Here is a 23,206-nt window from a genome sequence, read left to right on the forward strand (position 1 = left end):
AGCTAAATCGCTCAAATATTCAATGCCCAACCCCACCCTACTCACCTTACATCTACTGTGTGCAAGGTGAGTAATACTACGTTTCATAACACAGTACATTGCAAGTCTTTACTTGACAAATTCAATTAAAATCGTCAGAACTTATATGGTACAGTCTTCTTCTGGACTTACCTTGTGTGGTTGAAAGTCAAACTTGACACAATGCTGAAAACCTTTTCCCTTGACCTTGACAGAGGTTACCACCAGGCACGACCCCATGAAGTGACCGGAATAGCCGACACCCTTGCCGGTCCGAAAGCTTTTACGGAGGAAAAAAAGCTGAATATTAAACTGAATGTATGATAACTACAGACACATTGCAGTGGCTAATGAAATTAAATAGAAAAATATATTATATAACCAGATGAACTTCTGCATTGAAATATTATTTTACCCAAAGTTAATAAACGTACTTGCATAGTAAGATATCTGGGCATGAAAACACTTTTTAGGGCAAGTGAGAAATTGCCTTGGATTCTCATTGAAAATGAAACTATCAGCTCTTAAAGGGTCACCAAGGCAATTTAAAATAAAATTTAAAGGCCACTTTTTTGTCCAAAGTCATATAAATTATGTACGGATATGGCACAAAGCTGGAACTTTTTTACCCTCCACACGTCTGATTCAGCTTACTGTCAGACAGACAAACAGATAGATACATGCAGACACACCACACAGGATCAACCATTTATTGAGGATTCCCACCGATCTACTTCATGGCTGTTTTCTTGTAAAATTGTTGTTAGAGTTTTGGACGATTTTTGAGCCCTGATTTTAGTTTAGATACTGAAGTTTTAATGTCAAGATAACTATGCACAGAGGGCAACTAGATTAAAAAGGGGCACATCAGTTGCTGCTTTCAGTAAAGGGCAAATCTCAGGGCACTACTGCCAGTGGTGGGGACACTATGACAAATTTCTGTTAACGCCATTGGTTAATTTGAGCCCCATTAGAAATGACTAATTATGTGTTGGTAATTAAAAGTACCCTATCCAGGGTGGCCCGAATTTGTCGTCAATTCCAAAATTTGAAAATGTCCCCCTTCTAGATGCTTTTTTCTTACCAGTAGAGGTATGGTTTGTCCCTTTCGATGTTGGAGAGAGGCTCCACCCTGAACCATGTTGAAAAGGTGAAACCATTTTGGTATGGCCATGTCTTGATTGGTGGCAATGCAATTGTCTGATGAAAGATTAAAAATGAAATCATAGTTAACATTCAAAATTATTCATTCAGATGGCATGGATATTATACTGTATGTCTTAAGTTTGCTCTTTGCTATCTGTTCCCATTATTGTCTTTTTCGATTCCCTTTCAAGTGCAAATGAATCTCTTGTTATCATATCCATTCCATTTACATTCTTCAAACTATTTTCTGGTAGGTCACTGATTCCCTTCCTGCATTTTCCATGCTTTTTAACATTTTTTTTTTTTACTGCATGAAAGGTTTTTTTTTTTTAAAGTAAACCAAGATCATCACCACAAAAGAGTATTTTATCACTTGATTTAATAATTTTTACTTGCTTCAAAATTCAAAGATTCATCAACAACCTATACACAAGAAAGTTATGCTAAACCTAACGTCAAGTCCATAGTAAAAGCTATCTCTCATGCTCTCATCCTGAGAATGGATTATGAGGGGTGCGGATATGGTGGGTCCAGGCTCATTAGTCATGGAAGGTCCTAACCCTCCTCATTACATCAGCGAAAGTCTCCAAAGTAAAACTTTCGGCTATGTATGTATAACAATACTTCCCTGTCTCCTATACTTAAAAGCAGATGGAAATCTCAGCTAAGAATACACACTGTATTAACGCTACCGAGTGGACATAGGCAATGCACCCTAAGTGGGTCTCCAGGGGGCACTGTGCTACAATGTTACCAAGTGTTGTTCAGCTAGTTAGATCAGAATGTGTATACAAATAGCAGACAGGTATAACATAGACACTAGTGAAGACATCTCCTTTCCAACTGTCAAATAACGTAAAGAACGGCAAAGACTACAATTCTTCCTTTTGGAAAAACTTTGCTCCGTAAGGCACAAATGAGTCCACTTCTTCTGTGTTACACCTAGAGCAATTCCATGTATTAGTCATTCTCTGTTTTCCTTTTCCCCTTTCTCCTCCTCGCAGGCCCCTCTCTACAAGCCTAGCTGTTACTCATTTCTTTTGCTAAATTTTTTACTATCCACTACCATAGAATTACACTTTACCTTCCCTCCTTCGATTCCAATACTAGCCCCGAATAATTACCTCGAAACCCTTCTCATGACATCATTATTTTCCCTAGTTCGTAGTCAATATTATGAAAACCAGGCAAAACTCTGCTACAAGACATTACTGGCGAGACGAGTGGGTGTTTCCTTCTTAATGCTTTACAGTAACCTTAAGCACTTGTCTATGAGGTGCCAAGTAGGACAAAAATCTAGACTAATCAATTGTCAAAATCCACAGGCACTTATCGCGTCTTTCCTGAGCTAATCCACGATAACATCTAAGAGAGAGTTCTCTTCCCAATCAACAACTCTCAAGGTAAAGTAATCGTCTCTGAAGCTTCAAATCCATTACAAGAGGGTTCCTAGGCATCCATGCTGACAGAATTAAGCCTCTCCAACCCACTCGTCGGATCGTCGGAAACAACCTGTGAAAGGTTCGTCTCGTAAACGACTCTGGTTCGACAAAAATGTTCTCTGAGAGTAATCACGTCCCTTAGTACATTTTCTGCTCTATTTCCTCAAAATGTGTTTTTACTAGTTTCACAACAACATGCTGAGAACAAATTTTTTGTTTTGCTGTTTTCTTCCCTTTTCCTTGAATGTTTTCCATTTGAGATCTTGTTTTTGTTTTAGTCGGATCAATTTCGTGTGTCATTTCTAAGAGAGTAATCTGTAACATGTCAAATTAAGCAACATCCAAGGAAAGATAAAGCGATAAAGCAGGAATAAGAGGGGGGAAAAAACAAACGAGAATGGGGAAGGAAAAACTTGTATCATTATATTTCTTACGTTCTCTTCACCACAAATCTTTTCGTCTGCGGTAGTCTTTGCTACGAGCTACTTCAAGAAAACATACAGGCTGAACAATGATGCAGTGTATGTGCAGCAAGATTATCAGACCTTCAAAAATAACGAGTAATTCTTCTCGCAGCTTGATCAATGATCGAGCAAATCCAAGAGCTATTTTGATCAACATTTCTTTCACAAACACAAGTGGTTTTTGACACTGGCAGCTTTGCAGTGTAAAGAAACTGCTGGTAAAGGTAACGTCCCTATTATTATAATTTAATGAACTACTGATTAACATTAACAATAAGGTGTGGCCTGAGGAGTCATATGTCATCCAATTTAAAGGTTAAATTTTTAACGTTTATGATTGTTGTTTTTTTTTGTGTGTTGTTGGTTATGACTAATCAAATACTTAAAATATGACTCAATTCTTCACTTTGAGATATTTCACTGATATTTTGTGAATACATATTTGCTTTGTAACAACATCTGTCAAATCCATTCAATTCGATATAACCGTGGAAACGGACCGAGCAGACTAAATTTAATGCGATGCAAGTCCCTTTACAGCAGCCTCTTCAGTTGTCATTTTAATGACAATTATTTTAATGTTATATGTTCATTTGGAAACCTTTTTGGATGGGTAAGCTGCCACCAGTTAAATAATTACCCTTCCAGACTGTTTAAGCTGAAGCTCCATTAGTTGCAATAAAAAAAATACCACTAAAAAAAAGAAAAAAAATATGTGTTAACCAAATCATCCGCCAATGTTTGCCCAAATATTGTCTCGCCACCTAACACAGTTTGTAAGACTCTACGATTGCCCACCAAACCATTTCTTTTCCGAATCCTCATTTAACCCTTTTTGAACCCTCAGTTAACCCTCCCCATGCAATCCTCCATTCCTTAGAAACATGGTTCTTTCGAGGATGATAATGGACATTTTAGGGGGGGGGGGCGAATGCCACCACTATTTTCATCGAGGGATGAAGATCAATCCCCTGGGAGGGGATAATACTACTCAAGGACAATGCATGTGGGTCTTAGACTAACATGGCTTTAATCTTGGTAATTAGACAACAGCCCTCAGAATATAACACAGTAACCTTCTTCAATTATGAATTATTAATCAACCAAACTAACTGCGCTTTGGGTTTACTCTGACGTCTGCCAGGCTATCTGAACTTTAAATCAAGATTAGATATTCCATCAAGGTTTCCATAATACCCAAAATACTCTAAAGAGGATGATTGTATACGATATATATACAAGAAGGTCTAGAATAGACTTGCAGAAATGATACGATTCCAATGTTGATTAGAAAAATATCTACTTGAGGAGTGGCCATGAACATACTGCTCTTTATTGCTAGAGGATACACTAACTCATTAGAAAAATTCTCATGAAAATTAAAAAGTATAAAATTTTCATCCATTTCTATGATTAAAGGCAGAATATCAAAACAAGTTTGAACATTAAGTCACTTACAATTAAGCAACAGCCACATGTGCAAACATAACGGCAAATACATCATAAGCGCACTCACTCTTTACTGCTGGAGTAACTTGCCTACAACCCCCCAAGCCAAACTCTCCCCCCCCCCTCCCTCCTCCCCTATGATATTTTCCAAGCATACATCCAACAACTTTCAAAATGTAAAGAGGGCAGTTAGCACACATCCAAATGCTATTAATCATATTCCCTACAAATGAAACCAGGTACATGTAACAGCACACCCATGACTACAAAGAATCAATCCCTGCATTAACATACTTTCCCACTGAAAAGCAGCCCGGATACATTAACACTTCATTAAAGGCAACCCAAACCCAATACTTGAAAGAAACGATCCTTAACATTCAATATTTAATACTAGATCACACTCTAAGGAAGCCCCATCTTAATACTGCAAAGAAACTTCCTAACAGTTGTAGTTGACCAAATATTTTCACACTGCTATTCACCCACTCACAAACACTAAATGAAGAAACACTTCCGTGCGTTCATAACCAAATATACTCTCTCGATGATAGTAAGGCCCACACCCGATACTACAACAAGACAGTCTCTGCCACTCAAATAGAAGACTATGTATGTACTTAATCTACAGCAAAGTAACCAGGCGTACACAGAAACTTGTACTGTAACCTACTGGTGACAGTGTTAATCCAACCAGTGAAATCTGCCATAATTTAGAATTGATTTTCAACTAATCCACTTGAATGCATTCTGCAATTCAGTGGTCTTGCTAAACCAGTTCTGAGAGCCGACTTGTCTTGTTTCATTAGATTATCGCTTCCGTAATGCAGATGGGATTTTTTTTTGTCCCTTCTCCGCTCATCAGCTTGAAAAGAAAACAGTTACTCCATCCGTTTGAGCGGTAATTGAATCTCTCGTTTGCACTGAGGAAAGAAACGCTTTCTTACCTTAATTTTGCACAATTCCCAGAGTATATACGTAATCTAACTTGCCGAGTGCCAAACTAGTGTTGAGTGCTCATAACAAAATATTTAGTTGGCCTTGGTACTGACCAAAAATTTGATCTGTTAGCTACTTTATCAATCGTTTTAGAGTGAGTCAGGACTTCTTGATTTGTTACAAATTGACATATCTGTAAGTTGGAGTTGACTAGTTTTCTCTCCCTGTCAACTATAAACTTACTGTTCAAGAAGACACTCTTTAATCTACAGCTTGTTTACAAATTGTCATTTACAATACAAACAGTTTATTTACAGACCTCATCATCTCGTACACTAGTAACTCCCATTCAAAATATTTCCAACCGGAAATTCTGCACCAGCCTCTCTCTGGTCACCACTTTCACAAAAATTAATTCCAACAGCTATCAATGTCTTCACAAAATTTATCGGAACAAGACTCCCTCCCCGAAGAGCAACCCGATGGGGGGGACGTCGTAAATTCCTTCAGGTTTGGTGTAGGAACTATTTTAGTTGACCTACTTTACACCTCTGATTATACCACTTCCAGCCAGCAAAGTAGAACAGAACTGGCGATAATCTACCTCCATGGTCACTGTTACCAATTCACTATTTGTTTTTTGTCCATGTTTGGGCTAGAATTTCCTCCGAATTCATCACAAGGTATATTCTGATGTCTGGCTGCCTGTGTCCATCTTACATTATCCTCTCTTGAGTATACTGTGCCATGTGAGATTAAGTTGGTTAAGATCTTGGAATCCTTAGAGCATCTCAATATTCGCTTATTCTTTGCTTATTTTTGTAGAGCTGTATTTTTGTATTTCTGTAATCTTGTATGTTTTATTATTGTAAAAAAGATTCAAAATTTGAGTTAAAATGTTGAATTGGAAGCCACCCGACATGTAAGTTGTGATCCATAAGCCCTTGCAGGCTTCCCCCACATTTGTTGTCGCTTATGTGTCATAAAAATAACTACTGATTATTATTATTATTATTATTTGAGTTATTGTTATATAATCAGGATTTTAGCTATGAAAGAAAGCCTTTGATCTATAAATATTCCTTACTTTTTCAAATACTATACAAGTGATAACATTCAAAGACTCAATATACCGTTATGCTTAGCTTTGTGCAGAACAATAGAAAACAATATTAATGCCTGATTGTATTTCTGAACAATAATAAAAATTGCTAACAAAGTTTTCCAAGTTACTGAATGCAAAGTAATGCTTAACTTCATATGTGTTCATTTTCTTTACTTTCTGAAATTACAAAGTATCAAATAGATTTGAGATTTTCAGTTGATGAAAAATATTGCATTAAAAGATACTTACTGAACCATTCTTTCCTGGGAAACTAAAGAACACATCTGGCCCATGTTTCTTGGGGATCATCCTGAGGGCTTTAAGTAACTTTATGGAGTACCTTGGCTGAAAGAAAACAAAGAGAAGAGATAAAAAAATAAATCTCTAAAACATACATACCTCAAAACTCTCTCCATTAAAGTATCACTCCTTCCCCCTTCCCCCCCCCCCCCCACTTGGCTCATTGCAACTATGGTGCCTTCTTTTTCTTGTCGGTAATATTGTATGTTATTTTATGCTAGAGAACATATCAGTTTAAATGACTATAATTTAACACTTTTAAAGGTTGGTTCATGTCTTGGAAAATAAACCAAAACAGACTTTTCTGGATTAGGAATGATTTACCAATGACCTATGATGAAATAATACTAGAGGGCACACACAACTAATGCACAGCCTACAAGGGGCCACTTTGTTACAACGCTGCTACAGGCAATTCCAACCAAACTCTCTTATCACTCACTTTGCACTGCACGAACAAAATCATTAAATAGGAATGAAAATCCTTTTCTTTTCTTTTTTATTTCAAGCTCTCTACATACCAATCCTGTGCACTCCTACTAAAACACTGCAAAAATGATTACTACTCATTGAAAGGAATAGATGACAAAGGATGGACACTTTGAAAGCAAACAGCAAATTGTAGTTGTTAGCATAGAAAAACTTTAATGTGTAGAAAAACTTTAATGTGTAGGGTTCTGGGGTGTCATATAAAAGCATACACATTGTAGGTTTTCATTGTAGCATAGAAAAACTACATGTGTATGCTTTTATATGGCACCCCAGAACCCAGACTATAGGGTGACCATAAGTGGTGAACCACCTACTACTATGATTTAATGTGAAAAGCTTGATGTTCAAACATGCAAGCAAATCCATCAGTCACTATATATCGAGTCAAATTAAATCGGAATATACATTTCACTTCTTTTTGGCCAATTATTAAACATTATACACAGTATATACATAACAGAATGTATGCTTCAGGCATAATATTATTGTATAGTATTCATATGCCAAGCTTTCCTGTTAATTATCACTTTGAACTTCTGTTGAATCTGCTTATAAATAAGACTTCAAGTTATCATCACCAGATTACAGTTTCAACAAGGATTTATTTGAACAGGTGAGCATCAAAAGTGGACCAAATTTACATAACAATTATCAATAAAAGCAAATATACATACAGTCATACACATTGTAAGTGGTTCATACTAAAGGCAAGTGAGAAATGACCCCAAAATTTCTTTATGGCAAGGGAAAGTAACCTTGCTTTAAATTTATAAATATTATAAGAACAGTTGTTCCGCATGTTTTATCAACAGCACTCAATCTGTAGAAGATGTGGAAGGAGGATGTCATGGCAAAAGGATTTCAGGTGCCAAGTGAAATCTTGTTTTTTTCTTTCTTCACAAAAGAAAAACTACAACCTGAAATATAGCCAATATCAACATTTTGTTGATGCAACGAAATTGAAAACCTTAAAACATGAAAACTCATGATAATTTACTTCTGCATGGTAGATTCAGGAGGAAGAGGTAAGTGGGCAATGAACTGGAAATATGAAGGTGGGAGCAAGGTTCTAAAATGTTACCGAGTTTCCAGGTAATAGACAGATGGAAAAGTGCGTGATTGAGTGGAGACAGGTAAGAGAGTGTCAAAAGTAGTCCACAAATGAGGCTGCAGCATCATGCAGCCAGGCTGCATAAGAGAGCAAGGCATAATCTATCCACTTCACAGTTTCAGATAATAGGCAAAAAGCTTAAAATGACCACTTCCTTAGAGTGATGGGGTTACATATTAAGGCGATGTCTCAACACTGAGCAACAAGGCCTGTACGTAGCAATAATGCGTGGAGGTGTTTTGAAACCGATATCCACACCGTAAGTAGTGTCCCTACCATGGTAGTGACACAAGGGTAGAAACATAACACGAAAAATCTTGGAAAACGGAAAGGATACTTTTAAAAGGTGACTCAGAAGCAATTCCAGATGATACAAAGCCCCCTCCCCCCAATAAAAAACGATCACCTAAGTGTAGGAAATTGATAGCAACGGACGGGTGAAAATTCCATCAAAAAAACCATTGTTTCAATTTTGAAAGGTAGATTCGTAAGGAGAAAGAGGGTCGTGTCCAGGAAGTAGTAATAGAGGGCACAGTGCTAAAACGTTTCCAGGCACGTAGCTAGCTAGATGGGAAAGTGCAAATGTAGTTTGGAGACAGGTAAGCTTAGAGAGAAATTAAATAAATAAGGCATTGTACAGTAGGTCGGAAGACATAACCACCTAAATGTTTAAAAATTGATCCATCCTAGCTATGCAGAATATTACAGCTGCTGCAGCCTTTCGTTTTGACTCGGTTCCTACGACATTACTACAAGGGCAAGATGTCATTTAGATGAAGCTGAACGATGTTTTTAGTGAACATACAGAATAAATTACATACAATGGTGACATCCAACTTTTAATGCTTTGTATCTAAACCTAGTCATTGCAATCTGCAGCGATCAACAAACTTAACTTTAACATTTCCTAACATCTTTATCTAATGAATTCATTAGTGCTGCCTCCAACCTCTGCATCAATCTTCCTCCTAGCCCCCCTCCTCCCCCCCCCCCTTACAACTTTCCCAAACTTAAATTAAAACCTTCCCATTTCCCACAGTCTGTTCACTACACAAATTTCTATAAAGCCAATGCCCTATGAAGGTCTTTTGTCAAAGAAAAGGCATATCTGGAAAACATAATTTGACACATATATTTTACACGCTTCTAAAGAAAAGTGGACAGGTCTGCGCCACTAGGGGGAACAGTCCCTTTCAAACTATGTGCAACTTACAATTTGCAAAGAGCCATACGAAAATCAAGCTCACTCATGCAGTAACAAAAAAAATCACTTTCCCATTAAAACTTCACATTGCATTTATGTAAACATTCACCATTTAATCCTATGGGCAGCTAGCTGGTTCTAGCTCTCAAGGATGCTGATAACAGCTCAAGGGGCAACGTCACAACTTTCCAGCTCCTTTTTCAAACAAAATTCCCCCTCAACACTCCACACAATCTATAGGTTAAAGTAGAACATTTGCAGAGGTCTTCTGTATACTGCGTGAAGTGTATCAATTATTTGGAAAATTGATCGTAAATTTGGTTACGAAACACCCTTAAGGTGTCAAACTGATTTTCAGGATGTGATTGGAATCCAACGCAATGAAATTTTCGAGAGAAGATTTTTCCAAAGGTCAATGGTAAAAAGGATTGGCTTCGAGGTGGTTCAGAATGTTCGTCAGGCTCGACGACGACATAGATCTCATTTTAACTGCGGAGAATTTCTCAATTTAGGAGAGAGGAACAGCACATTTATCAACTTATTATGTTAAATGCTGCATGTAGATCCAGACATTCACCTAGGCAATTTTAAAATTTGATAAAATCAGGCAAACGCTAAACTATAACAGTATATGTAACCATGTTGCTGACAAGGTAATAAAACATTCAAACATAGGGTTTAATAGGTTTATCAGCTTTATATGTAATTCACCATTTTCATGTTCATCACAAACAAATTCAAAAAACCAGTTTTTATTTGATTAAAAAGCCATCACCGTGAACCTAAAAACTTGAAAGTGTTACAGAAAGTAATAAGTCACCGACCAATGTTATAGTTGCTTCAAATTTTTATTTAACAGGATATTGCTCATTGAAATAACATCAAAAGAGTTGGGCTGGGAGTAAATGAGAGCGTGGTGGCCAATTGGCTAAGGCGTCGGACTCGTGATCCAAGGATAGTTGGTTCAGTTCCTGCCTAGTTCATTACATTGTGTCCTTGGGCAAGATGCTTTATCTCACTTGCCTCTCTCCACCCAGGGCTTAAATTGGTACCTGTGAGGTAACTTGTCATTGGGCGCAGTATTTAACTGCTGCCGACTGGAGGGATGTCTCTGGGACAGGTTATCATTGACCAGGGTAATACTGTATAACGTCTGTTAAGCGCTTTGAGACCTATCGCTGGTATAAAGCGCTATATAAAAAGCAAATATTAAGAAACATTATTAAATGAGAGTAGTAAGGAATGGCATTAGAAGGCTAGAGACATGTAAGTTAGAACAAGTGAGTACACCAAGATGGTGTCTGATCCGACTTGGGGGTTTAATGAAATGACAAAGAAGGGATGAAAACGACGACGATGACCTAATTACCGGTGACTGAAGAACTAGGTGTTGTGTGGATAACTATTTAGGGGGCCATTGGATAAATTACACTTGATACAGTATCCACTATGTTGCATTGTTTGGTTGCCTAGGATATTAGTAGCTATTTGACCCATGGTGACACTTGATATAGTATCCACAATGTTGTGGTGTGTAGATGCCTATTAGGGTCTATTTGACCAATGACACTTTGTAAGTATCCAATGTGTTATGTGATGTCCATGAGGGACTCTTTAACCATCACTTGATGAGTATCCATGTCATGTTCTGTATTTGGAGCTATATTTGACCAATGACACTTGGTAAGTATCCACAATGTTGTGTTGTGTTAGATGCCTACTAGGGTCTAGTTGACCAATGACACTTTGTTAAGTATCCAATGTGTTATGTGATGTCCATGAGGGACTCTTTAACCATCACTTGATGAGTATCCATGTCAAGTTCTGTATCTGGAGCTATTTGACCATGATGACACTTTGATACGTATGCACGATGTTGTGGTGTGTGGATGCCTATTAGGGGCTATTTCACTGATTACACAAACCTTCATTATCTATACAGATACTTACATCATTTACAGTGCAAAATGATCCCTGTAGGTGGATCACCTATAAACTATCACAATTTTTTAGTTTTATGTAACAAATTAACCTTCACAGAATCTGTAACCCATCAATGGCTCTGTCAATGTTACTACGAAAACGCATGAGTAAACACTTTGGATGGTAGAATGAGAAGGAAGGGCATTGACCGGATAGGACCGGTCACTGAGGGTGCACAGTGTTAAAAGATTACCAGGGCATACTAGACACGGTAGAATGAGGTGCTAATGTTGTGGGGAGACAGGTAAGCGGGGAACGAAGTAAATTAAAGAAATCTAATAACATTTACAAAGGAATATTCATCAATTTGAAGATGGTGCTCAAATTACTATATGACCAAGAAAGACACTTACAGTGCAAATGAGCATTGACTTCACAGTATGGACACATAAACTGCTTATCCAATTCAACCTACAATACTGGTATCTGAAAGCAACAAGTTTGTATTTCTCATATCAATCAAGCATTTTGTACCATACATTATTATTATTACTTTCGTAAAAAATTTCGTAAATTCGTAAAAAAAAAATAACTGCTGATTATTATTATTATTATTATAAAATCAAAGATATATAATAACATTGCTATAATACAGGGTTCCCATACTTTTAAAACAAATGAAATTAAACAACCATTCCAAGACCAAACACATCTTACAAGTTTACGATGTAAGTCTATACACTCTAAAATGATGACCTAATGTTATAGGCTACCTACGTACAGTAAGCCTACCAAAGTTCTGTAACTCTTGTAAAATGTACGCTAACCCCATTTCATTAAGTTTTGGTGAGCCATGAATCCCCCCTCCCCCTCCCACCCCAATCGAACATGACATGCTGTAGCCATATATCATTTCACCGGATTTATGTTGTTATAATTCTTTAAATGCTTAAAGAATATTGCTTGCGTAATTCATTTTGATAAGAAGAAGTGTTCAAATTAGGATTTTGCCTTACTTTTCCCGACTAAACAAGAGGCTTTTCCATTCTTTTCCAGGCTTTCCCCCATATTTCAAACGATGTGGGAACCATGATAGTAACTATCAAAGCATTAGCTGGGTTTTTCCTTGTGTATAAATCATCAGCAACCACTTCTTCCCTGCCTTGATTTCTCTGACTATGTATTTTAGACAAATATTTCAAACTACAAAGATTTTTTCAGGTGCAAGAAAAGTTATATCTCCTAACAAACTGCAAAACAAAAAAACCTGTGAGCTTATTGAATTCCTTTTAACCCAGTAAACACCTCTTTAGGTCTTGAAGGACCTAATAATGTGAATACACATACATATTCTATGCACACTGCACATCCTTTTACGACAAAGTTATTAAAATGCAGATTTGGGTTAACTGTGTAAATTTCTCTACGGCTATCATAACAACCTGACAGATAGAAGGCTTACAAGCAATTCATAACATCAAAATGTGTCAAATGTCTTAGGGCTAAAATTATAGGAGGCCACACACACTCTTTCCGTCAAATATTTCTCAGTTAGTTCAGAATGTTGGTTAGATCTAAGAAAGATGGACATCCCTTAAACATTAGAACTGGAAATTTTTCTCACATTACAATACATGCACAAGTGACCTCAAAAGGAAGGGGTTGGTTGATAGCTTATGGTCCTAATGGCCTCGTAAAAGTGCGGAGAAATATCGTTATTTCATGGCACAAAGTATGGGTTTTGTAAACTTGCATTTCATAAATTTGGCAGAATGTGTCAAATGTGACTCAAGGGGACAACCAGACAACTGAAAGCAGAAGAAACTTCTGGGTGATAGAATTTCATGATTTTTATATCAAATGGCTGCAGGAGAAGAGGATTTAGGAACATTCAATGAAAATCTGGTTGGTTTATATTTTTAGATAATTTTAATGGGATTACCATTTGGATGGAATAAATGGGAATACACCAAGAGGTGATAATTTGTTTAGTCTCGAGGGAAGCAATGGCGGAAAGTCTATATGTAATGATTCCACATTCTGGAGTTCCAACTGATAAGTATCAACAGAATTTGCAATAGCAGAAGATGGGTAAACATTAATGGGTGGGAGCAGCCATGATAGAGAGAACAGTGTTATAAGGTATATTGCAGACATGGTACAAATTCAGAATGAAATGAAACCGTGTCCTGCAGACCCTCTAGGTGGTAGCACGAGGAGGATTCTTGACCGACAGTGACAGGCATAGAGTAGTACGATACAAGTGAGCGACATAATCGATCTATAAGGCTCTGAATGTAGATGTTCGAATATAACAGCTTTTTCAGACACCGGCCATTTTTAAACATCATTATCATCTAGACCCAAGAAATTTATCTTAAATTTATCATAAATACCAGTCATGGTAGCGTTCTGTTGTCTACGAAACTCCTGTCATCACCTCAAACTGGCAAAGGATTAAATACTCTGTTAGTAGTATCAAAGAGCTTATCACATTTTTCTTGAGAAGGGTCACGTTCATTGCTAAATTTGACACTGCTAGACGGCAGCTTTATTTGCCTCTAAGATATGTTGCCAAATTCGACACAGTGAGATGGCACCTTTAGTTGCCTGTAAGATACGGTACAATAATAATAATAATAATAATAATAATAAATGAGACTAATATAGCGCCAAATCAGTAGACAAAAGTAATTGCTCGAGGCGCTTTACATATAAAGCAAATCACTACGTCTTAAGCACTTCACTCTACAGCCTCCATTGCCAACCTTGACCATTACAAAAACAGAAGGATGGCAATACTTAGGGAACGAACATAATTATCTTATTAATTAATCTTTATCCAAGAAGGAACCTGCAGGCTCCTCCTCTATGTATTGTTCATCTTCTCTGGTGCCATTCAGAGGTACACGCTTAAGGCATTTTCTGTCACATTTGACGGCTCAAGTAACTCTTACCAAGGATATAAGGATGTAGAGAGATCATATTCCATTCTAGTCCCCAAGTTATCAAATTGTAGGATCTGTGAATTATTTTGTTTTGTTTTTTCTCCACCAAAATATAACGATGATCAAATCTGATATACATGTCAGCAAAATTTTGGGTTTTGCTATTACTATAGTCATTTCTACATCCTGTAGCAAAACTACTTTAACTGAGCTTTTTGTTTCCTTTCTATTTACTTAGCTCCTAATATAAGCACTGTTCTGACTGAGCGCAGTTCTTAAAACTTCTCCTATTGCGGTCAGTTTTTACCGTCTTTCGAATGGACTGTCGCGAAAAGCACTTAAAATATTCCGCGTATGACCTCAATTATTGCCTAAAGCTAAATATAACTCATCGTAACACTGTTGTATTATTCATAAAAAAAAAATCCTCATGATCATCAAAGTCTTTACAAATGAATGGAACAACACAAAAGAAGCTAACAGGTATTCTATCAAACTTAATCATACCATTTATAAAGGTTTACATACAATTGCCATGCTTTTTAGTCACTACACCACATTTGTCTTGTATCTTAACAGAACGGCCAATATTAAATCAATTCATTGAGTTTGCTCTATAGATATATTAACCAATCCACTGCAAAATATTACCCGAGTTCTAGGCTTCTTGAGGATGGGGGGAAGGATGGAGGGGGGTTTTATATGGTCAAGTAGCCAGGTTTTGAAAAATCATGGGAAAGTCCCTGATCTTTGACAACAAACAGTACCCATCCTTAGACTACAACAATTTTGTAAAAAATATCCAGTTTTAGCCGTAGAATGTCCTTTGAAAGAATCCATGAAACATAGTTTGATTCAGCTAATATGGTAGTAACTGACTTATTGCATCTTCTTGGGTGCAAGAAAGAAGATCAATACAGTAAAACTCTGATTATCCGAACCCCTTTAATCCGTATCCCCCCTTTCCGAACCGGCTATATGTTCATTACTAACTAGTCTGGAAGCCTATTTATACACCAGTTGAAATTCAGGCTGCGGCAAAAGCTTTTGACGATAATGTACAAAGGCTCACTGTATGAGTAGCATTTACAGATCTTGATCTTCACACTTCGTGACAATGCCGGGATTTATTTACATCGCAGTGTTTGCATCATTCTTAGATTTTTTAATTTTCAGAAATTCCCTAATCCGCAATTGTAACAAGCAAGATTATGACAAATGAGTGCACTGAAGTAAACAATGATGAATAGGGAACTAGGCAATTTGAAATTCATTAAACTGATTAGAACTGATTAGAACTTAAAAACAAATGCTTTTTCATATATTTTTTTTTCTGAATACAATCGTCAAATAATCAATTCATAAACATGGAGAATAATAATTTAGATGGCATAATTTGATTATCCGAACTTCCTTTCAACCAGTTCGGATTTAATCGGGGAGTTTACTGTACTGCACCGATTACATATCTAACTGGGAGAAGGCAACCAGCTGCTTTTGCATAACAATCAGTATTTTATCTCTTATTAAGTTATAGAGTAACAGATCTGGAACATTTACTTTATAGAGGGGTGTATATCTGAGCAGTCATCCAGAAGTCAAGCCTTCTACTCTACACTTTTACCCGTTTCCAAAGTTGCTATATATAGCGTCTGCTATGTATCTCCAGACCAAGCTACATAGTATTGAGTGTAGGTAGCATCAGTGTATTATCAATTCTACATACTGTATGTAACAAAGGCAGTTTGTAATAATTTTCAGCTATACATTCGTAAAGTTAATCAAGTAGTCCATCAAAACCGTCTCAAGCATTTCACATTCCTAATGAGGACCATGAACAAGTTCCGCTAACGACTATAATAGTCTGACCTAGCTCTTTGTTTAATAATCCTTCAAGCCTGTCTGAATCCATTCAGCTGAGAAGATCAGATACTGAGACTTTAAGGGTCCTGTCAAAGCAGTTAACGAAGACAGAATTCAACAGAATTGAATATATGCTGGAGCAATTAAGCTGATTGCTTCATGAGCACTTGTTATTAACTAGAGCACCAATGGTGCAGAAGCTCATACCTTTTCGAGCTCAAAAATGTAGGGCCCACAAAACTTTATGGCCCACCAAATTTTAGGCCATTTTTCAGATTCCAGCAATTTTGGGCCCATGAGGCCAAACAATTTAGGTTCAAAGACAAATTTATACCCCTAGTTCAAAACGGCGATAACCCCCCCCCCCCCTCCGTTAGCAGAATCCTGGCCACACCACTGGCTATAATTCCTATTTTCCCCCTTTAAGTCCTATTTTACCCACTCTCTCAAACAATACCACTGACCTACCCTATTCAACTTTCTCCCCTCTACCTGAGCAGAAATAACTTCACAAGCACTCCTTCCCAAAATTTTGGCTGGCTGCCTACATACCTCAGGCTCAAAGACTTTTAAGAATCGGCAAGTGCTGATTGGCTATAGGGCTCTCATGCTTACAGTTCAACAGTTAATAACAACTCCCAATCCTGCTTTAATTCCACTAACAGTCTCTGCAGAGCTTAACCACAAATGTAAACAAACACTGCAGAGACTGGTAGATAAATTAAAGGAGCTTAGGAAAAATGTGAAGGCTCAGATTTTTTTAAACAATGGGGATTAATTGTAATTAATTAACTTTTGACCCAAAATTTTTAGGCATCACCTTATTCATACACAATCCAACAATCATCAGTTCAACTTTGAATATGATCCATCGAAATCTTGAGGAGATTGAGATATTTGAAAATATTACAAAGAATGACCCCCGATGACCCCCTAAATGACATTTGACCTCAATTTTCAGAACACCACTCGTAACCCTCATCCCGAGGAACGTTGTGACCAAGTTTCATTATAACTGGCCATACACTGTATGAACAGAAACAATTTGAAAATACAGGGATGCGGCCCGGGCCACAAAAGACCCCTAGTTGATCTTTGATCTCAAATTCATGAACACCCTGAAGATAAAACTTCCATAGTACTATCGTGACAAACCCTCAATATTGTACCATGGAATCTGTAGGAGAAGAAGCATTTTGCGTATTTCCACAAAATGGCCCGTTACGGCCCACAGGTGACCTTTGACCCCAAATTTCGGACCATCTCTGATGGCCCTATACCAAATGGTCCTTGTGTCCAAGTTTCATGAAATTCCATTAAACACTTTCCGAGTGGGAGCGGTTTTACCAATTGTTGACGGATAGAGTGATAGAGTGATAGAATGATAGAGTGATAGACGCCGCACTGTAACAATAGCTCACACCAGCATGCTGGTATGAGCTAATAAGCATCAGAAAGATTCAGTAGGATATTCCACAACCTCCCCTGTTTGGATATTTAGGACTCGAGCTACTGTACAAAGTTACCTGTCTCCTGACAGGCTGACAATGACTGCACTCTTGCTGTATGGTGTCCTAGAGTGACCTACTGACCTAGCTGATAACGTTTAGACAATGACCTTCTCTGGTGACCAGCCACCATCAGCCAACCTACATTCCTCTCATTCTACCATCTAAAACGTATTGTTTGCTTGTTCTAATTAGTGCAAGTCCTTAATTTATTTTCATCAGAATGTACAGTTCAAAATTCAAAATGCAATTCAAAACAAAATTCCTTTTGCAGATAATCTGTGCTTTTTTACCCCTGCTGCAGAACAATTTATGGAACAGGCATGTCACTTTATATCAAGAAGCTGAATAGAGTAATGTTTAAGTCAGAATACTTTGGCAAAACTTATCCATTTCTCTTTTCACAACATGACTGCAAATTGCAAAAACTTCAAGACACCTTCAAATTATATTCACCAACAAATTGAGACTAGTACTTGATGCATATATTTCTATGTCGAATGACACTCTACAACATTATTATTTACATACATTATCTACTTACATTATCTACTTACATTGTCTACTAACATTGATCTATTCTGATTAATCGCCCACCACAAGTTCCTTCCATCAAGATCAAAAGTGTAACAGTTTACAAAAGCAAAGTAAATTTATGCTTTAATTCTGGCAAGCTTCAGACTCTACGTGCCTTCAAGGGATTCAGCACTATTCAAATTTTATAAAATACCTCGCCAATTTTTCTTGATTAATCACATTTCCTTTCAGACAATGAAGCTGAATAAAAGACGTGCTGAATTAGTGGTTGTTTCTTATTTTTTGCTATATATTAATCAAGTAGCTCGGAATTGAATCAATTTATCACTCATATTATCATATTTATTACATCATCAAATTGCATTCTTATTTTGAGTATTAATTGTAAGGTCTAGTAACTTTAACAGATTATAACTTGGTGATCAAACACATTAGAACACCTCGTTAAGAAACTTGAGAGCTGTAGAGAGCGTGACAAATTATCAAATATGGATCCTTTACTTAATTAACAACAAAACATGTTTGTCAACCCATTACACAAGATACATACTAAATGTATCTAACCAATACAAAAAGAACCTGGCTTAATGGTAATTTTGTTTTTTCCTTTCTTATGTTTGTTATAGCATTTCTTCTCTGTTCTAGAACAACTCCCTTCCTTTTTTTTTTATTCTTTCAGTTGTTTATGAAAGCAGTACTTACTCTTGCTGAATTATACAAACACACTCACTCTACAAACAACACAAAATAAGAGAATTAAATCAATAAGAACATGACATTTACATTGTTTATCGATCATCGAAAGTCAAAATGGAGACAATTCGGTTCCTTTCTGAATATTGCAGAATTCAACAATTGAATTCAAGACTTGAAGGCTTTTTATTCATGGAGGCGTTAACCATATAGCCTAGGCCACAGGATCATTAAGTGGCGAGAGAAACATCAATAAATACAATTTAAGAATTACAGCGACGTAAGTTGCATGCTACAGATGTTGGTGTCACAATGCACCACTGAAGCGGATGCAATGCTTATCTTATAGTTTTGTGTGTCTTAATTATAATCTCAAATCAAGTTTTATACCCAGTACATTAAGTTAAGGTAAAAACTTGAAAGATTTAACGAACTAGGCCTGCCGTGGGCATGAAAATGGATTGTGGTTTCCATTCTACCGGAAAATTGCTTCAACTCTTGCAATTGCTGACTAACTTTTGAAAGGTCCATATTGCATTTATCTGGAATTTCTAGCATGCCATTGTTACTTCCATTCATTTACATATCAGCAACTAGCAAAGTTGATGAAAGAGAGATAACTGAGATAGAATTTTTACTCAAATTGTTACTGTTCATTTTTCGATTTTACATACCAGGTGGGATCCAGGGGGAATGTGCGGTATAAACTAACTGCCTCCCCCCCCCTCTTTCAGCCCAACAAAAAATTGGGAGCAGTTATTAGCATTGACTAGTTTATAGCCGAAATATCCCTCACAATGCATTTCATGGTTTTTTTTTTTTTTTAATATTGGAGTTTCCATTTTAAATGCTACACAGCTATTCACTGCACTTGGAAGGAGTGCAGAACACTAATGATAAAATATGCAAAGCCTTTGCTAAATTGTATACAAGGATTCATTGAATGACTTAAATATTATGTGTAGCAGCTGTTTCTACCAAATGTTATGTAACAGGCCGAATTTTATGGTAAAATTTCAAACAAAGAAACAAAGAAAGCGTTTTCTTTCTCCAATTAAAGCGAAATTCCTGGTTGATAAGTTTAAAGAAATAGGAGACATAAGCATCATGAAGTCACAATGGACTTATTTTCTCTCTCAGATTTTATCAGTAATGAAATCTTCAAATGTTCAGATAAATCACCCATCTACAAGACCTGTCGTCATAAATTAATCCATAATACAGATGAGGAACCTAAGACCAAACTAGCCTGTTTGAATATATGACACTTTTTTGGGACTAACCAAATGAAAGTTGATTTCATTAGACACATCTAGACATAAAAGTCTCATTTTTCTAAGAAAGTTGTTTTGATAATATTTTTTTTATTCCTGGATTTCAAGATGAAACTGATCAAAATATGGAAGGTAATCAAATATGTTTACTGACATGAAATCAACTTCAAAAGCTTCATGTCTTTTTTTCTTTTGCGTTTTTTCATCGAAACCTATCAAAATGTGAAACTTTCTTTACTTATGCTTAAAAAACTACCTAAATTGATTTTAAGCCCAGCTGAACCTGCTCATATTGACATGGGAGCTCAATATAACCCTCAATTTGTAATTTTGCACACAAAGTAGGCCTACGATTGAATCCAATAAACATTTTGTAATTTCAGTTGAAAAGTCAAAACAAAACAAAAAAATGTTGTCTTATAGCAACAATTGAAGAATACCTTGGGTCTTGAATTCTGCCTGCTAAAGCAAAATTACTTCATTAAGAGGAAATGAATGCAATTTGAACAATGCTAAGATTGCAAAGAGGCTCACACAACCGTTGAGTGTAATCAGGCTGTAACGGACAAACTTACAGTGTGAGATGAAGATTAGATGTTACAATTATAGATAGGACTACTATAACAACTGTTACACACACAAATAAACTGTGTTTGGCATGGCAGGAGTCCGCGAAGGTTACCACTAGGGGTCTGATAATGGCGGGAGCATTCATTAATGAATACTAGACACCGTGTTACGTTAAAACATTGATTCACAGCAGTATTTGTGGTCTGTCAGTTATTATATGATATATTGTACATGTATATTGCCTTGTACACAACATATATGAACAGTGGGTTGGAGAAGTGAGTAGACAAGTGTGCAGTCCCAGCTTGGTCAATAACTATATAAATGTCTAAGTTATCATAACTGTAGATATATATATATTTTTTTTCATCTCAGATTTTCTTACTTTTTGACTATTTTTTCGATACTTTAATAGTCTACATGACTGAGAGGTTGCAGCACTATCCAACTTATACCTCACATCAAAACTTCTTGGTCTTTCTACAGATTTTTCGTCTCCGAATTGCTTCTCTTTGTTTTGATTTTGGTGATTGTCTTTGGGATTGAATTCATCCAAATACATACAATGGAGACAGGTAAGAGAGGAGCGAAGCGACTCAGCAAAATGACTGAAATAGCATTATTGTGGGAAAATTAAATATATGTAAAATAATTATCAGAAGGTTACGAATATCAACACAAAAACTGTGTGACGAGAGGTTCATCATTTTCAGTTTTTCACAGTGCAAAACTCTAGAATGATTTTCTACATTCAGTTGCAACTGACCACAATTTTGGTTTGTTTTTAAAATTATTAAAGTTGTGCATCCCTCTCTCCTCGAAATGACTGGCCATCTTAATGGCCATGCTTTAGGGTTTATTGAGCTGGGGGCCACCTTATCTCAGGAAAACATACCCGGCCTTGATTAATATTTCAATACAAGCATATATGCCTGTGCAGTCAGCCTTGGTATAGGAGGCCCGATGACGTACTTGCGATGATCATGTCTCCAAAGGGAAAGATGTTTGCTGTTCTGCCAATATAAATTTGGTTCTTAATTCACATGTCACTGCCCCAAGTCAGATCAACACTGTGTCGTAATATATCACAAGTAGTTAGAACACTCAAAATTACCTTATTGTTTTGTACAAATCTGACATTACTTTCTCAGTTCAAACAAAGAGTCTCCTTTTATATTTAGTCAAAAGAATAAAGACTATTGAATCTGTTGTCAGATAAGGCAAAACAAAAAAATGTGTGAACGCTTCAAATCCCTATGTGTGTTGTATGTTAAGGCCATCACAGTATATTTAACTCTTATTCCATTATTTTAATATTTTTCTGTTGACAATTTGTTTTATTGGACTTTTCTGATATTTTTTATATTTCAAACGAAGCAGAGAGTAAGGAACCAATGATCAGAATGATAACAACAATTTACAGAAATCAAGAGGAGATATTTCACCAGAATGACAGCTAGCTAGCTATGTAAATCTAAAATCCAACATATTCGTTTACTATATAGATACACTACAAATGTTTGTACATAAGCCCATCAATTAAACAAAATTTCAGATTAAAATTGAAAATTGCATCATGGCTGTCAATCAATTTATTTTTCCATTATTTTCCTTTTTTATATTGCTTGCATTCAAAGTTCTACTTACAGATCTTCTTGCATGATATAAGATATGTTTGAGATACTTTTTAAAATACAAAACTTGTTCGTCCACAGAAGATGACTACTAGCTTTCTCTGTTGACACACACAGTACATGGGTTGTACTTTAAATGTAATATTACAAACTTATGAAAGGCACAAATATACTTCATGTCACAGCTCATCAGTGATGGATTGTGCAAGGAAATTATTTTGTCAAACCATTTATTTCATGTGACAAAGGAAACGTTACAGCGGGTAGTGGCTATGTTTTTCCAATAAGTCCTAGATATACACAGCCTTTTGTACCGAGAGAGGGGGGGGGGTGGGAAGTGTTGATTTCATTTTCCTTCTTTACAGAAAGGAGCCTTGCTACAACATTAGTCATGCAATGAATAAACTGAAGAAATACACATCTATACTGCAAAATAGGCCCTTAATCCATCTCCAATATGGCAGGGTATTTTCAAAGTTGCACACTATGGCCATACAATGCATTACATAACTAGCTTGAGAACCAGCAGTTATGAAGGGGAAAAAGTATACCAACAATAAAAAGTATACACATGCAAACAACATGG

At 36.5% G+C, this 23,206-nt stretch overlaps 1 protein-coding gene across 10 annotated transcripts in view; it reads right to left on the minus strand.

The window, feature by feature from the left end:
• LOC139979932 (neurobeachin-like) overlaps positions 1-23,206 on the minus strand; it is a 282,051-nt gene that overhangs the window by 204,375 nt on the left and 54,470 nt on the right. For all 10 annotated transcript variants that reach the window (XM_071991173.1, XM_071991177.1, XM_071991179.1 and 7 more), the window contains exons 5-7: positions 6,813-6,908; positions 1,103-1,218; positions 172-298 (exon numbers count right to left, since the gene is read on the minus strand). In XM_071991173.1, the coding sequence (XP_071847274.1) occupies positions 172-298; positions 1,103-1,218; positions 6,813-6,908 (339 nt within the window). The remainder of the gene's footprint in view (positions 1-171; positions 299-1,102; positions 1,219-6,812; positions 6,909-23,206) is intronic.

Source organism: Apostichopus japonicus, chromosome 14, assembly GCF_037975245.1.
Source record: "Apostichopus japonicus isolate 1M-3 chromosome 14, ASM3797524v1, whole genome shotgun sequence".
Lineage (NCBI taxonomy): Eukaryota > Metazoa > Echinodermata > Holothuroidea > Aspidochirotida > Stichopodidae > Apostichopus > Apostichopus japonicus.